General features: G+C 44.8%; 1 protein-coding gene across 8 annotated transcripts in view; it reads right to left on the bottom strand.

The window, feature by feature from the left end:
* Positions 1–2769: 2769 nt before the first annotated feature.
* LOC129210105 (calcium-activated potassium channel subunit beta-2) overlaps positions 2770–18103 on the bottom strand; it is a 153849-nt gene continuing 138515 nt past the window's right edge. For 6 of the 8 annotated variants that reach the window (XM_054835642.1, XM_054835638.1, XM_054835639.1 and 3 more), the window contains 3 exons: positions 14063–14233; positions 11368–11563; positions 2770–4920 (listed from right to left, as the gene is read on the bottom strand). In XM_054835642.1, coding sequence (XP_054691617.1) covers positions 4636–4920; positions 11368–11563; positions 14063–14233 — 652 coding nt within the window. In that variant the 3' untranslated portion in view covers positions 2770–4635. The remainder of the gene's footprint in view (positions 4921–11367; positions 11564–14062; positions 14234–18103) is intronic. The other 2 variants (XM_054835643.1, XM_054835636.1) reach the window with 1 other exon arrangement.

Genomic DNA, 18103 nt, shown 5'->3' on the forward strand with positions numbered 1-18103 from the left:
TGGCTAAATGCTCTGTTCTTCCTTCCCTGTGCCTCCTAACTTAGCAGCTGTTACACTCTGAGATGGGTGCTGTGCTTTGCTTTATTTGGAGAACATCACTGATGGTAACTATGAGGTGATGATCACCTGAGCCCAGCTGGGGCTGCTGGTGGTTACATTGGTGTGACTGATTCTGCACTTCACTGGTGGGTGAGAAAAGTGGAACAAAGGAAATGTGGTGCTGGTCAGCCTCAAAAAAAAAAGTTCACAATGTCTGGTGAACCAAACAATTGCTGATAGTTTTGTTTCACATCACAAGAACTATTACATTTATTTTTTCAAGCTTGTCCAATTAAAAAAATCTACCTTACCCCATGATTTTAAAAGGCAACATCAATTCAAACAAAAATGGAAACATCTTGTTTTCAAAAACATGAAACAAAATAATTGATATTTATGTCTGCTTTTCACTTCTTCCTGCATAACAAAACAATTTGGCAAAGTTTGTATCCAGTCGTGAGCTGTTTGGGTACACCACAAACTGTGTGGTTTCTTTCTGAAAAAATAGTGCTGGGAAGGGACAAGTGTTCAGTGGAGCAGAAAAGTGAGGGTTTTTTCCCCAAATCTTTGATAGATGATGAGCAGTACAACAGCTAATGGAGAGCTGATGCTACTGTGCTCAGATGCTGAGTCTATGGGAAAAAAAAAGTTGTATTGCTGCAAAGATCTTGGTTCAATCCACTTGAATGGCTGCGGCTATTTTAACAAGGGCATGACTGTATGAGAAGGGAAATCACCTAGCCAATTTTTAAGGTGCTATTACCTTGAAATTGCCATTCCCTCGAGAGGTTTTACTAGTACAGTTGTATTGCTGTAAGGTCACAGCTTTTGTAGTCAGATGCAGGAGTCTGGACCAGGCTTGCACCAGCAGTTCTTTCTCAGCAGCTTCTTCCATTTAACTCTGGCTGGTGATGAGGGTGTGAAGCCAGCAGCACCCCCAGCCTTGCCTTTGGACTTCATTCCTTTTTTTTGTGTCCCTCAGATTTGAAATCACTGCACTTGCATCTTCTAGAGAGGTGCAGGGTCTTGAGTTTCCTGAGCACTCTCTTTCTGTATTCACCTCCAACTCACGCTGGAGTTGGGTACCCTTGCGCTCTGCATACATTTTGTGAGATAAGATGATGTCTCCTCAATTAGAAAAGCTAAACCAAAATAAGCTCTCTGTTGTCCTAGCTGGTGACATTTAGTAAGTCTGCAAGGTGCCAAGTTTCAGCGTATTACAGCAGGGATGTTCACACTTCAGCTTCAGATTTAGATGTTCCAGAATAGAAATAAGACCTGACATAAATAATCTCATTAAGAAAATAACAACTATTAAAAGGACATGTGAATTTGGCACCTGGAATACTTATGCATGCTTTAAATCCCACAAGGGTGCCTCTCATAGGCTCGTAATGCCCGTGAATGCTGAGCTGCCATTTTCATCTTGCACCTTTCCGTTCCAGGGTGGGTTTCTTGCAGTGCTGGTTGTTAGCTGCTGTCCTGAATGCCCAGCTGGGGTGTCAAGGGGAGAAATGTTTGTGCCAGGAAGAGTCAGGACTAGTCCCAATTTCACTACCATGTATTTTTCATTAATTTGTGCTGCCTACAGGAACATAAGTTGCTTTTGCAGGGGATAAACATGATATTAAAATGGAAATAGAGAAAGAAATAGCACAGGGTAATATCCCTTCTGAAACATAACCTCTGTTTGGGGCAGCAGCAGTTGTCAAAATTGTGTTTGCAATGCTAACGCTTCAGTAGGGGGTTAACTGTGCCGATGATCAGATGGATAATTCCCTTTAAAATTATTGTTTTACCTCACTCCATACAGTCACTCAAGTTGTTTTGCTAGCCTACAGATCTCTCTGTTACTGTCAACAGAATGATTATAGACTGCAACAGCGTCAAGATGTTTCACCCACAGGAGCGCTGGTGAAATGTTCATGGCGCAACATGTTGAAAGCAGCGTTTGATGTGTAAATGTCAGGAACAATCAGCTTTCCTGGCACCAGAAACAAAACGCACAAATAACAGGCACTGAAAATGTCACATGCACAACCAAAGAGCTGCTTCATCACAGGTCATGTAAATTGTCATGTAAATGGCCAATGTCAGTGTCAGCAGCAGCGTGGAAAAGGCACCACAGCTCTTTGGTGATGCCACACATGTGAATCGGTGGCGTGGTCCTTCCCTGGGCATTGGTGGCCCAGTGGGGAGATGGATGAAGGACATCCATGAGGATGGCAACACAGGACATGGACCAAACCTCTCTGCTTGAAGGGAGAACTTTGTAAAGGATGGAGATGCGCCATGGGAGCTGTCTTTGATCTTGTCATAATGATGAGCATCTGGAGCCCCTTGTGTCATGGGCACCAGGCGATGAATCCCTGTGCAGCAGAGGGGTGGGGAGCTGGGTGCAGACCAGAGGGTCCCCATCTCTGTCCACCGACCCATGCTGGCACTGGGGGTGTCACGCTTCCTGCTGGTGGACAGGTGGTCGAATAAAGGTTGCTGTCAGTCCACCAAAGACGTTGCGACTCCAGTTCCCACTGATGTCGAGGGTGCCCAGATCTGCTGCCGATGGTTTCTGCAAATCCCGTGGAATGATCAAAACCACATTTTTGCAAATAAACCTTTATGAATTCCCTGTTGCATCAGCCCTGCTCATTTCTTGGTAATAGAAGCTACAAAGAAAAGTCTGATGAAACAAGCCAGACCTGAAGGCAGAAGATATTGAAATCTGGAAGATTTAATTTAATATTTTTATTACATATTTTTGGAGCCCTGATTATACCCCCACCCTCCAGGAATTTATTTACCTAAAGAAAATTATACTATTGATTACAAGATTGCAGGTTCATTTTCACTGCCAAGAACTCATTTTTTTACAGCTCACGTTACACTCGCATGACTTGTAAAGTTTTGTAACATCTTGAAATTTTTAATGCTATGTTGCGGAAAGGTACTTATATATAGATGAACTAGGCAGAATACTTTGCAGTCTTTTTTCGGGGGTGGGGGGAAGTTAGTTTCTTGGTTTGAAAAGGCCTGTAAATGGTTTGTTTGAGCTATTGGATCGCTAGTGAGTTCGCAGGGTGCTCACAGGAGCTGCCTCGTGTTTGTCCTTCAGGCTGAGAAACTGAGAGAGGTGTCTTTAAAATATAACATAGGAAGGAATCCTTTCTGTGGGGGAATAAAAATAAATTATGCAGAAATCGTGACTGTAGTGTGCATGAAATTATACTGGCAAGATCCCTGTGGTAAATATTTGACAGATAGGACAATGTCTTAGTCAGAATCTCAGTTTTTCCAATAAATCATTGTATCTGGGCCTTTGAAATCATAATTCACATCAGCCAGCACTGAATACTGAGTTAAGGTCGGGAGAGATTTCCAGATGTATTGTTATGATTATCTAACAATTCCGTTAATAGAGCCATAGAATCAGATGAGATTTTTGTCAATTCCGATGTCACAGTAAGAGAGACCTTTGACTGAAACAACATCATGAATATTGGATAAGATCCTGCAGCGCTGCTCCTCCATGTTATGATATTATCCAAGGATGAAGGTTATAAATACATGAGTTATACTGTTTACTTTCCAGTTGGTAAAAACAAAGAAAAAACCTCCCATAATCAAGTTCCAATACACAACTAGATATAATATAGCTTTTTCTTTATATATATATCTGTATATATATCAAGTAAAAAAATCTAAAATAGTTGGAAGTAAAAAATGAAAAAATAGCTGATTGTGTTATTTTTTTTCTTTACAGTGATATGGTAGCAAATACAAGACAAATGAGTAATAAACTTTTACATAAGGTGTTCTGGTCCCATCTCCATCAATAGGGCTCAGACTAGAATAGAAAAATGGAACACAGTGATTTTTTTTTTTTTTGGCTACAGCTTATGCAAGTGACAAAGATGATACTGATAAGATAGAAGGAAATTATAGCACTAAATAAAATAAAACTCCGAAGTGTTTTCCAAAAGACCTTAAACACCAGAGAGTAAAATTTACTTCTGAACTGGGGGAGCAAACACAAAGCATCACCAAGTCCTACTTAGGCTAAACATACTGTATGCTTATCCTGGCCTCAAAATATGTCCCTTTTGTGCCATCTTACCATAAGAAAACCCCTATCAATGCTTTCCCCCCTACCCGTGCAGACAATAATAAAAAAGCAACACCACAAATCCTTCAAACGGACCGAGCCAGGGGTGAGACCTCAGTGATGCGCAAGTGGTTGGCTTCCCTTTGTCCAGCAGTGAATTTTCCCCAGAATCCTTTACATTGAAAATGTCAATCGACTAAGCTTGGCAAATGGTCACACTGAGCCCTATCTTGGCTGTAGAAAAGAAAGAAGTACTAGTTTCAGCAAAAAACAAGATCATACAGACGGTGAACACAAAACAGTATTTTTTTCAGTTGTCTGCATAATAATAACATCATGTTTGCATATAGAACAGCTTTTGCATTATTGCTCTACTTATAAGAATATAGTAAGGAACTTATAACAGACTTGCACGTTACAAACTTAAGGTTCTTTGGTGAAGAATGAGAAAACAGTATTTTAGCTGTAATTAAATCTCAGAGAAGTTTTCGTTTTTATCTGTTGATCCTTTGGATTCTCTCACAGAGGAGGGAAAGGTATTGAGTCAGCTTTACCATCGCGACGATGGCGACCCCGCCGATCATCATGCAGGTGGGCCAGAAGAGGGAGTGGAACAGCACGTTGGAGCTGTACAGTTTGGTTAGTATCACGTTCTTCTGAACACCTTCGGGGTCGTAGAAGCAGGAGAAGCGTTGGTACTTTCTGAAGTTTTCCATCACAACGTTCACCAGCGACATGGATTCCTCGTAATTCTTGCCGCACTTGGGTATGTATGAACACTGGGAAGAAATTAGAGGGAGAAAAATGCATCTCCAAACCAGATACAGTGTCTGTTTTCAGGTGGCGAGCAGGAAAATCTCAAGATGATTATGCTTTTCATAATAAGAGTGGAATACTATTAAGCTAATAATAAATTTATCACAGATAAAACTCAATATTTTGCACTTCTACAGAATTTCCCATTGGAGAACCTCCAAGTGCTGTACAAACATTAATGCTTTAATCTGCACAGCGGCCTCGTGAGATAGGTGAATATATTATTATTGCTAATTTACACATGCAAAAATGGAACTGATGAAGTACCTCTTCATCTTAAGTGGCATGCATATGCTCGCAGTTAGATGGGTAATTGACTCTCTGTAAATACAAATCTGGTAGTTCAGATCTCACTTGGATCGGATCAAAGTGATTATAGTGGGCACAGGAGTTCACCCACAGAGGAGGAGGCTGATGAGAGACCTTTATACAAATTTTCCCTTGGGGGTAATGCATAAATAGATAGTCTAGGAGAAAATGCAGTTCCTGCTGACAACTCAGAAGACTTTCATTCAACCTCTAGCTGAAGATCAGCCTGGCCACCAGGATGGCTCTTAGTCTTGTTTTTGCTCTTGACCCCAACGTAAGTCCAACAGTTCCTTCTCTCTGAAGATGCTGCTTGAATTTCAGCTTCCGTCACATAAAAAAGAAGATTTGGGAGTGGCTCTATCTAATGCAGTTTCAACCTAGCATTCCCAAAGAACACTAAAGGCAAGTGAATTAAAAAAATAGCTTATGGACTCCATGCATTGAAGACATTCCATGGAAAATGCAGGACAGCGGCCCTGCGCTGTGGTGACCATTCCCTGCAAAGAGATAGTGTGGGCTGGTGAGGCGGTGGGCACACACACAAGGATTGAAGCCGCATCTGGATTTTGACCTAAAGCAGAAACGCCTGAATTTGCTGTTGCTGCTGCTGGTCTGGAAGAGGATTGATGGGAGCAGCCTAGGGCACCTCACTCCCTGCTCTCTTCTAGACATTCACACCCCTCCGCACCTGAAGGATTTCTACACCTGCACGGGATTTGGATTAAATTCCCTACCCAGGCAAGAAATGCTTTAGAGCAGGGGAAAATCTGTTGCTTAGCTTCTCATTGAACATGCATGGGGAAACCTAGCAGGTCATCCTTCCCTGGCAGTTATGGGGTGATCGCGGGTCCCTGTCATGCTCCCTGCCTGCGCTGCTGAACCTACTTGTCTTGGGTGAGCATGTAAAGTAGTTACAGATAATGAGAGAAAGTGAATTTTGCAAAGAAAAAAAGATGTTTTGATTAAAATAATGTGACCCATGGCTTTTGATTATTACTGTTTTAATGTATATATTTTATAAATGTCCCTCAGTTCTTTTTCATGACTATGCTGTGACTTTTTGTAATGTATGCGACAAATCTCTAGTCCTAATAATGATCAAAGGATTAACCTCGTAACAGGATTTGATTGATTCATTGGCAAGTTTATTAGCCAGAATATGATTTGAACTGCAGCAGAAAGATTCGCTGGTGTTAGCAGACCGGAGCGTTAAGGGTAGAGCATGGCAGCAATGCCATTATGAATATTTCATAGAGCTCTAGAAATTAGAGATGGAAAATATCAGACACTAATATCTCATCCATCTTCCTGCTGGTGCAGGTCTGCTCCCTCCAGGATATTTTCTTGCGCTCTGCCCAGCTTTGTCTTAAATGTCCAGAGCTGCAAGCCCTCTTCCAGTGCCTATGACTCTTTAATAGGTCATCATCTAATAAGTAAGGGAAATTTCTCAGTGAAGCATACCTCATTGTCTTTTACTAACTTATGTGCTATCACTGTTGTAACAGCAGTATTTCCAGCTCAGATTTTTTTTTTTCTTTCTTGTAAGTTTGGTGCTATATGCTTTTGTCTCTCAAAGTCCCAGGTGTTACTATCCTGAGAAAGGGGACTAAATGAGGACTTCACCACTCTTGCCAAAGTCCAGTCCTCCCCCCTTGACAGAAAACAGCAGGCACATAAAAGCCCAAATGGACTCAATGTCTGTGGAAATGTCCCAAGAGTGCAGCAGGAGGAGGTCTGACTTCCTGCAAGACTGAGTATTGACCGAGCATTCTCAAAGGAAACCTGATGCTGAAGCAGAACTTGAGGTGTTGCCTCCTACACCTGGTGGCACAAAGCCACCAGCCATGTTGGGCTGGTTGGGCTGCCTGTGCCAAGAGGACCTGGGAGCATGAGGCTGTGAAATGCAGTTGTGCAAGGGAGGTTGATTTGCTTTGCCTCTCAACCAGGCTCCTTGTACTGAAACTCTCTCCAGGCTACGGTCTCCCGTGCACCCTCCAAGACATGGGTGCCCTTCACTCCATATGCCATCTGCCTTGTCCAGTTCTCCTGAGCTCCTGGAGGCATCTTGGCCTCAGCCTTGAGGAGCTCCTCAGCATAAGGAATCCCTGCATGCATTAAGTTGTGTTTGTGGGGTGCTCCTGGTGTCCTCCCACTCCTTGGCTTCCCCAGTGACATCCCAAGGATAGCACAGGGCTGGCTCTGCTGTGCTGCTGTCTACCATGTTGCGCAGGTCATTGGCGAGCAAGTAGGTAGACATGGATAATGGGATGTTTTGAGTGTTTTCTTTGGTTTAATCTTCATCAAATTTCTAGTTTTCTCCAATGCCTGGCAGGGAATTTTATATCCACAATTGTTACGCTGTACCTGTGAATGTAGACTACTAAATCTATGCTGGTCTGTTACACCTCTGCATTGTCAAACACGTGGAAATCTGCAAATCTGAAAGTAAACAATGTCTGGCTCTCTACCTCAAGTGAGGATTCCGTGATACAACGTGAGAAAAGTGGTTCTTGTGTTACTTGCAATCCGATCACAAGAAGGACATACTAGACAGTTACGGAGAGAACTTGTTATTACGTTTCCAGCTCAGCTTTTCTAATTTAAAGGACTGGATAGGTAGCCTGTATGAACCACCTCTGGACACGTCCAGTCCAATGCCCTGCTCAGTGCGGAGTTGCTCAGGGACCTGTACAGTCAAGTTATGAATATCTCCAAGGATGGAGATCACACAACATCTCCGGGAAAGCTGGGGGCAGTTTCATTTAAGACAATGAAGTTACACTGACGGCCCTATTGCCAGAGAGGGCAACTCTTCAGGCTGGGCACTGAAATACATGGCTCTCGTATCTGTGGTTGGGGTCTACGTCCCCGTCACGCTGAGCTTGGAAACTTTGATAAGATGTGCTGTGGCAATCTTTGTGAGAGAGTGGTCAGGATGTCAATTTACACCTCTCTTGGAAAGTGCAACAGGTCTGAACTGAGGGCTGAAGGAGGAACTTTGTGTCTGCGTTGACCTGATATTGATTCCTGACTGAATGCCCCAGCAACAGCCCAGAAATGGGTCTGCTGGCAACTGCAACCAAACATCGCTGCTCCCTCCGCACCAGGCAAACTCCTCCCCGGGTTATAAATACCTGAACCTTCAGCGGGAAACCATGAGATTCCCCCGTCATTTCTGAGTCTCAGGCAGTTATAGCTGGCATAACGGTGATTCTGGTGATTAAAGCCTGCTTGTTATCTCACTTATGGAGCACGGGTATAAATCAGCAGCAGCTCCGATGACACAAAAAGAATCAAAATGATATAGTATGAGATTGAAATGGGGTGTCTAGAACTGCTGTAACTACCGCAGCCCTTCCTCAGGGTGACAGCCTGCCTCCGTGGTCCAGGCACGAGGGGACACCGGCCGATTACCTCTCCCAGAGGCTGTTACAGCCTCTGACGGCTGAGAAAGGAAAGTGTAGCTGTGAAAGCATTTAAGCCACTACGGCTGTACCATTGATGAGGGGCTGGGCTTGTCTTAAAGGCTAGAGATAAAGTATGCATGGTAGGAGCAATGAAAAGCCATAAAAAAATCTCATGCGCCTTTCTGGGAAAGACTCGAGCAGCTCGACTAGTATCCATTTACTTCCCTCTGATTCCCACCAGAGACTGGCAGCAGCACGCTGTAGATCTCAATATAAATTGCACCTACTCCTTACTGCACCTTGTGGGATGACAGCTAGGTTAGACAGCAAGTCTCCTAGATTAATCATTATTTAAAATCAAAGTGCATTTTGATTTTGCTCCATCCGTGCTAGCTGGTGGGGAGAGGAGAGAGACGGGCTCCAGATGCTGCTCTGCGTGCGTGGCAGTGCTCAGCGAGGCAGAGAGGTTAGCGGGGGGATGCTGACCTTTTGAAGGTCACTGGTGTTGGCCTTGAGAGGGTAAGCACCATGCTCTGCAACGTCCCCAGTAATGTCAGGGCTCAGTGAGCGAGGGCTGGTTTTTGGTTTGGGTTTTTTTTTTTTTTTATTTGGCAAAGAGAACGATAGGAAACGCAGACCTGAGTAGGTGGATGGAGAGAGACAGCTAGCACCCAGCTGGAGCATCACAAAACCAGCCGTGCTCGGGGCTGCTCATCCCGCTGCACGGGGCTGCCCTCCAGCCAGGGGAGAGGGAGCGCAGGTCCAGGGACCTGAGGTGGGTCGTGCTGATCGGAGCTTGGAGTCTCTGCTGATCCCAGACAGGCCCAAGAAGCAAGGTATTTCATAGACATTGCAAACTTCCATTCAAAACTGCATTAGGATTCAGGTCACATAGCCAGCAGCATGTCAGGAAAACCTAGGAATCCTCCTGAGAGCAGAGCTTAACCTGTAAAACAACCTTGGGCTGGAGAGGTATTAACTGTGCCTACCTTAAATTAAGAGGAGGCGGCATCTGCGAGAATTTCAAAGTCCGTTTCAGCAAGCAAAAATCATCAATAACAGAATGTGGAGATTTATGCTGAATCTCATGATTTTGAATCCAGTGGAGCACAGAGACCCATCTGATCTGTTTTAATCAAATTGCGGCATGAGCATCAATGGAATTCGCTTCTGCCCCAGCAGAAAGCGGGGTCTGTCCTGCCGCAGGCTTCACGGGTGGCGAGTGCCTCCTTTCTGCACTGATGCTGAAGCAGAGGGGAAGCTGGGGGCACTGTTCTGCATTTTGCACCTCAGATCCAGGGGACTTCATCTCTCAGCCACAGGAGCTAATTATCCAGCAGAATAACCGGCCCAGTGCAACCACACCGTGCTTCGACTAATTTTAATATCGCTTCATCTTAATATGCAGAAGTAATTTGGTCTACTGAACTGCTGCCATAAATAGAAACACAATAGGTTATGTTGTCAGCAGCCTGAACCGGGGCTCTGCTGTTATGGGCTGTGCTTTGCCAAGCACCCACAGTTTGGGGTTCAGTGACCTTGGATAACTAAGTAGTTAATGCAAATCTGGCATTTGTAAGTCTAATGACTTAGCCTCACCCCGGCTCACTGCCGCTTGCAGCCTTAGGTACCCAGGTGCTGTAGATACAAAGAAGGGAAGGGGGGGACAGGGACGTTTCTCAGTCTGATTCTGCCTTGCTACGCGGAGGCAGCAAACAGCCACCTGCGAAGAGGCAGTCGCTTGCCTGGGTGTGATGCACAGCGCTGCGTCAGCCGCACAGCTGTGGCTGTGGGCTGGTGAGGAGATGCCTTCTGTGCCTCCGCTGCGTTCGTTATAGCCTCCAGACAGGAGCTGTCTCCATCCCACCTGGATGGAGTTACACTGGATTTTGTACTTGCTGAAGCAGAGAGAGGAATTCTTCTGTAGATTTGTTAAAAATAATTTTTTTGGTTCAATATGTGGAATCGGGAAAGTTGTGCAAGAAAGATGGGCTGACTCCTTAGCTTACCCATGTCCAAAAGCCAGGTTTTCTATTTTTATGCTGCTGCTTTTATCTTGGCAGTCCCTGCTCAGCAAATTTTCAGCATCTTTGCACCATCCGCAGGGGTAAGTGCTGTGCCTTGACCCCAGCGGCTGAGCTGACCTCAGTGGAGATGCTCAGGGTGCAGAGTTTCTCACCAGAGATCAAGATGGAGACATGTCTGCTGTCAGACACAGGGCTCCCGTCTGCCCCCGTCGCCTTGCCTGGCCCTGCAGTAATGAGGCCATTCCTATTCCCACCGCTGCGGACACTCGTGCACATGGCTAGGGGTGTTTGCTCTCATGCAGAGCCATACCTGGGTGGGAAGTGGCTTGTCCACAGCTCCACGAGAGTATCAACGTGACAAGGGCTCAGCGCCAGCCTGTGCCTGTGAAGCACTGCTCGCGCTGGTGAAGGACGAGGGAGGCTCCAGCCTCCGGGACCACCGCCCCACGTGGGACAGGCTGTGCTCCCTGCATGGGATGGAGGCGAAAAACTGCCCCCTTCAGAGATGTGAGCTCAGCTTGTGTGCAGATTTCTGCTTTCTGTGCTGTATTTACCAGGGAAGCAGGAGCTGGAAGCCTTATATTGCTCTAAAGCAAGGAATGAGTATAACAAGGTGAGCAGCTCTCCAGAAACCCATTTAGGAAGAAATTTTATTCCGTGCTCCTACCTCAGAATTAATTTTCATTGTCTCCTCGGTGTGGTAGAGCAGAAGCTTCTGGCCAGAAGAGGTGAGATTAACGTACACCTGAAGGCAGGGGTACTGAGAGATTTTCCAGCAGTCTGGACCGCAGCTAAATGAGCAGTTGAAGGTTTCTGTGATGGATGCGTTGAGAAGCGAGCACTGAGCCTCTTCTGTCCAGACACTAAGCAGGAAAAGAAGAGACGTTAGAGCATGGCAAAAGTGGGCAATAAGCACTAAACACAGCTCAGGCTTTCCATCAGAGATATACCGGGGGCATCTTGTAGGAGATGGTGCATGTTGCAGGGCTTTGAGCAAAGGCTGGACTTTCTCACGTCACACATCACAGATAGTGTGCATTAATCTGTAGTACCCAAAGTTTGTCCTTTGGGCACCAAAATACCCAATTCACTTATGTCTATGTATGAGTGAAAAGGGAACTGGAACTTTTAGTCCGGAGAAGGTATATTTGAAATCAAAGGGAATTAGCAGAGAAAGAGGAGAAGAAAACAGCAGCCTGCCCTGGGGAGAGCACAACACACGCGATGCTGCATGACTGGACACCCTGGACCAAGACGTGATGGTTAACCACAAAGTCCAATTCAGCTAAAGTGGAGGCTGGGAGGACTACTTTGCATTATCGGGGTACGTATACGCATATGGATGAAGACACAGTCACACAGAAGTGGTACTGCATGCAGCTCCACCTGTGGAAAGGCTTTTTCTAGTGGCAGCTTGCTCAGTTTCCTGTAAGTTAAGTCAACTGATGTAATTGTTCTGGAGGATTTCAGCTTATCTCCAATTCACCTTGGGCTAAAACTGGAATGATGGAAACTGGGTGTGCACTGGCAATGTTCGCCTGGGATTCTTGCATGTATTTAAAAATCTACAGCTGTATTTTCCTTAGGGATGAGAGCAGCGGGAAGGGCACGCTGAGGGCTCTGTAAAAAGTCCTTCATGGGCTCAGGGACAGGTTTCACGCCCCGGGCTCCTCTTTAGCCCCGCTCAGCCCCTCAGCTCACACCCAGCGCGGCTGTCCTACCCCTCGCCGTGAACGGGCTGAGGGTCTGCTTGCCCCTTGCCAAACCTACACAAGGCTTTACACGGCAACTGATATCAAAGATTTCTGAATAATTCCCTTGGTATTTTACTTTGGCAGTAATTCTGCTTGTATATTCTGTTTTACATTTATATTAAATTATGCTATGATTTCTGTGGGGAAATCAAGTGAAAGGACTTTTTTTTCCCCTCCCAGGCAGTATTTTGTTGGAGGGGTATTGCTGTCTGTAAAGGAGAATAACCCCTAAGGAGATCTGGCTGTGCGAAGAGAAGTGACAGCAAAGACTCCTGGGTTGTCTTCTCCTCACTTTCACCTTTCTGGCTGCTGTTTTATTCATGCATGGGGGTAATAAAGTAACACCTACCTACAACAGACTTGTGAAGATGGAATATTTGATACTTCATAGGTGCTTTGATATCTTCTGGCAATTTTTCACATAGTTTCCACATGAGCAGTTTTGACCTTAGCAGCCTCTGCAATTGACCCTGACATTGCTGAAAGGTCTGCGAGAGCAATTTGGAAGAGCAAATACTCTTGGATATTTAACAGGCCTTGATCTCTGTTTTCAAAATCTAAACTTTGCCTGGATTTAAAAAGGGACAAATACCTTTACTGCACAAATAGGATGCTGCAAATCAGTACAGTTCATCCTCAGGCATTGTACTTTTCCCCTATCATTGCGGGGTCAAGAAGGAATATTTTCCTGCAGGTGCACCCATATAATTGAGGATGTTCATACCAGTTAATTGTAGGTACTTACTGGACATGCCGAAAGAAGCAGCCTGTGGTGGATAAGCCAAAACGCGCCGAGTATTGGCCGCTGCCTCAGGCTGGTTTTGGGCATGACAGACCAATGTTTTGATCCCCAATTATACATTTTTCATTCTCCTAACTCCACTGATCAGGGCAGAAAAAACATTGCTGACAGTCTTATTACAGTCTGGGCTGGATTTTAAATAGGGCTGGTGCTTGAAAACTGATTTCAAATGCTGCTAATGAATCACAGGCCAAACTTTCTGCTCCGTGGCAGAGAAGGAAGCCAGAGAAGGCCTCAGAAAAATTAAGTGCAGTGCAATAACGATGAAAGATGATCTTTCACTTTCAGCAAATTACTGTATTTCAGGTGGATTTCACTTGTTAAAATGAAAGTAATAACCTACATGGAAATCTACATGCTACAAAGCAGCTTGATTTCTTTCCAAAATTAATTCTCCATTCTTCATTTGAAAGTGCGTTGTTTCTCGAGGCTGCTAAATATTTTTGCTCTTTTCTCCTGAGTTTGGGCTTCGCAGCAACAGCCCCTGAGACGCTTACAGGGCTCAGCAGACTGCCGACCAGCTGGTACGGATATTATACTGGGGTTAAACTGTGGCAATTCTAAAGCCTATGGATCAAGATTTTGTCAAAGAGGGACCTAATTCTTCCCTTATTTATGCCAGTATTACTCAACTTGCTTTCACTGCAGTTATGCCTAATTTATACCGGGGTAAGGAAGTGCAGAATCAGGCCTATGTTGACCAAAGGAAAAATTATAAAACTTTAATAAAAAGAGTCAAAAGAATAAGCCACATGAAGTCAGCTGAAGCAGAGAGTGTGAGATCAGGGTAACCATCATGAAATTACCTTTGCATGTAAGACCGCAGCAGGGTGATTCCCAGGAGGAAGTACATCATGATAGAGCACACCATCATGGCCAGCCCAAGGAGTATGGCTCGGTCTTCTCCGGCTTTTAGGGCTGTGACTGTTTTCCTTTTGTCCAGTAGATCGTGATCCCTGATTTTTTGGTAAATATTTCTGAGGTTGAAAATAATACATTCTTATGTGAAGTTCATATTTAATCAATGAAGCCTCTACAGGGTGGGTAGTTCCACCTCCATACCCATCTCGTGGGAGAGAAAGGCTTAAGGGTCCTCAGGTGTCCTTTTTCATCGGATTCACTCTGACCTGCTGGAAACTTACGCATCTCCAAAATAACTTACAGCCATTTCTGAAAAGGCAAAAAACTCTTGTAGCAAATATAAAGATTAGACCCTTGTTCCAGCTCAGTAAATCCTTCTTTGGTACAGCTTCATTGGCTCAGCTGAATTATGCCACAGGTGAATTTGACCTGTCAATGCTAACTTAGGCCACTAGAAGAAGTTTAGGTACCTGAGGTGTCTTTTCTTCAGTTGAATATGGTAACAGGTCTTATGTAGAAAACAGCCTGAAGAAAGTCATCACTGAAATTATCTGAAAGGACCACGTTCTTTTTGGATTCCCTATAGGCTAGTGGTTTGGGGAAATTTCTGCCTTGAGTGTGACTCAAAGCTCATGAAACACTATGGGGATTTTGCAATTGATTTCTGTGGGTTTTTTGATTGGGAGCTTATTTACTTTATTTATAAAATAGCTTTCTGGAAGCCCAGTTACTCATTACAGTGAAAACCCTCGCAGACAATTATCCACCAAAGCTATTTGTTCTGGGATTAAAAAAAAAAAAAAAAAAAAAAGAAGATACAACAAACCATTCCCCCTTCAGCAGACAGTCCTTTGCATTTTCTAACCGTAAGTCCTTCTTTCATCTCTGAGCCTTTGATGATTCAATGGGTCATGAGGACACAATGGTGAAGAAGGAAATATTTGAGTACATTTCAAACACACTCAAACTTTGTGGGTTTAAAATGTACTTACAGACCTGAGGCTGGTCAAAATCTCCTGTGTTTTCTGTTACGGTTCTTTTGAATCATCCAGGCAGCACCCGAAGCATGTGAACCGCACACCTCTGAGCCCTGGCACCACCATAACATGGACATAGTAGTACACGTGGAAGAAGTTCCTCTTCTACTGTCTGCAAAATGGCAGGTGAGCAACATCAACATCACTTTGGGCCCTAGCAAACCCACCACTCATTTCAACTGAAACCACCACGCTTCACTCAACCTTGGAAAAAAGCATTGTGTGTCAGACCAACCATATAACTTACATTTACCAATAGGGAAGAAGAAATAGAGTTAAGACAGATGTAAAATCATACATAAACGTAGCAGAAACAAGAAAATAGATTTAATCATAAACTCCCTGAAACTGGAATTGAATTTGTATTTAGATGATGAGTCATAGTCAGGAAAAATACGTATGGTATGGGGTTTTATAGCAAAAATCTTGCTTAGATGATGCTGCAGTCAATAGTCTCCCATACTTAAGACCCTTTGAGGTTTCTTCATCCTACTGTAATTTACATCTTTAGATGTCCGTGGTTTCCCTTCAAAACCATCCTTGAAAGCTTGACAATGTTTTCCTAGCTGAAAATGAAATGGTAATTCAGTCTGTCGATTTTTTCTCTGGTGTTGGGGAGAAAAAATATATTGTGAACTGGCAGATGCAATTGCCTTCAAAGAAATAATGTAGAGTAATAATCTAATGTTACTTTTCTATTATTATTTATCAAACTGTATTTAACTCTGAGAGCTGCTATTAGGATTTGCATTGGTCCCAAATGGAAGCAGGCAGGAAGGCAGAGATTGTCATGCAGTTCCAGCACATTAACCGATCACACAGCATAACTTATGTCAGCGTGTAGACATAAAACAGACACAGTGCAATCGCTCACTACTGTCACCAGAGCAGCTAGGACATAAAAGGGATACAAATGGACAATTTAAAAACAAATAGTTAATTGAGAATGGTTACAAATACTTCCCATGTGGCCCTGAGCCAAGAAACATGCAATGAGAGGTAAAAAAGGATGGACTGAAGGATATGTTGTAAAAATGATCTATCTGGCAGGTGACTGGCAAAGGGCACGGTGTGCAGTGACCGCCTGCCAGGCGGATGTCCCGCACTCGCCCGCCATGGTAAATAAAGTTAAATAAAGCTCTGCCTTGGGGGTCGTGCTCGGAGCAGTCATTGGGTTGCTCTTTTGCAAATATTTGTTATTTAAAGCCCTGAACAACAGAAAAGTGGTAGCCTGGTGCACCCACTGAGGGCTTTTTTCTCCTGAATCCCTGCCAGGAGTCAGTCTGGTAACGCACACTGAGGCGTGCGGTGACATGGCACGTGCCAGCGCGTGACGCACCGGTCCTGGCGCAGCCCAGGAGACACACTGAGCAACCGTCCCTCCTCATCCTCCCTGCTCACGTCTGTGCTGGGGAGGTGCCAATTTGCTCTGTATGATACTGGGAACTTCTGCTATTACCAGAATTCACGTTTTTGCCCCCGAGTGCCCTGGTTTCGGGAAACACAATACAGCACACAGAATATTTTGCCACTAGTGAAGCAGCCTCGGCACCTCCTAAGCTGGAGCAGCAGCGGTGGCCTGCACACCTGTGTGTGCTGCTCCGTGGGGGGGATTTTGTGTATGTGTGAACTTTTGGCACAGCCCAGGGACCTCTTTCTGCTCAGTGAGCTGGAAGAGAGCTGTGCTTAGCTGGCTGATTTTGGATCCCAGGGCTCCACAGCCACAATTAGCTGACTGCTGCTGTGTGTTTAAGTACAGATCACCGCATCCCAGACACTACTCATCTAGGTGACTCCATCTAATACTTATGATTACCTGTAATAACTCCCCAAATATGGCACCGATGGGGGCTGTTTGTTTTTAAAGAAGCCCCCGCTGTCAGAACATGAGATCTCTCTGCCCAGTGCAAAGACACTTAGTAGAAAGCAAGCCTCCAAGGACAAACGGTCTTTGTTCTGATTGTTTCCAAACTGAAGTTCTCCCCTGCTAAATCTCTGTGTCCCTTTTGCGAAATTGCTCAGAGGGTACAGGCTGGCCGCTCTACCTGGGCTCAGCTGCCAGAGAGGAAATCTCGGCTGTGACCATGCCTGCTGAGAACAGAGCAGAGATTTCCCTCTCTGTATCTCTCTGCACAGCAGCAGTGTGGGGATCCCTCTGCAATGTGGTCAGCAGCTCCTTACGTGATCTCCAGAGGAAGGCTTAGGGAGGACCTGTGTTATGAAATCAGGCAGCTCAGGTTACATTAGTCAGCCTGAACACGAGACAGTCAAGGAGAATTAGAGTGCTGGTTTAAGCCGACTGGCCTTAATAAAAATTTCTATGTCTTCTGTAGAGTTGCTCCTATCTGCTGCAGCCAAGACCTTTCTTTGCCATTGTGAGGGACATGGCCTTTTAGCACTCGGTTACGTGAAGGACCAGGCATGCCACATGCATCCTATGTGCTCTGTGCTCTGCTGGCACAGGACTGCTCCGCAGCTGTAAGATGTAGAGCTCCAGCCGCTGGTCCAAATAAACATTTTAGAGGGTTGGTACATATTAGAATGGTCTGATATGCCAAAGTCTTGCAACTGGGCAGTGCCACGAAGAGCAGGAGGGGCTAAAGTAATGCTTTTTCTCACCTAGTACAACAGTTCTTGTTTTATTCCAAAATGGGTAGATGTAGGAATGCTGCAAAGGGGGTCAAGTTTCCTCCCTGAAAATCTAGAACAACCAGGCACCTGCAATTACTTTTTTTTTTTTCTTTAAATAAACACAAATTACCTGCCCTCAAATCCCTTCCCTTGCCAATGGACCATGGTGTGGCACTGAGGGAGATGCTGCCTCCTCCAGCACTGCGCGGTCACGGGGCTCATCAGATGGGGATACCTCCTGCCTGAATTATTCAGGGTGACTTTGAATTCACATTCACTTCTCTGATATCACGGTTGTTATGCAGATGTCACTCAAAT

Source organism: Grus americana, chromosome 9, assembly GCF_028858705.1.
Source record: "Grus americana isolate bGruAme1 chromosome 9, bGruAme1.mat, whole genome shotgun sequence".
Taxonomy (NCBI): domain Eukaryota; kingdom Metazoa; phylum Chordata; class Aves; order Gruiformes; family Gruidae; genus Grus; species Grus americana.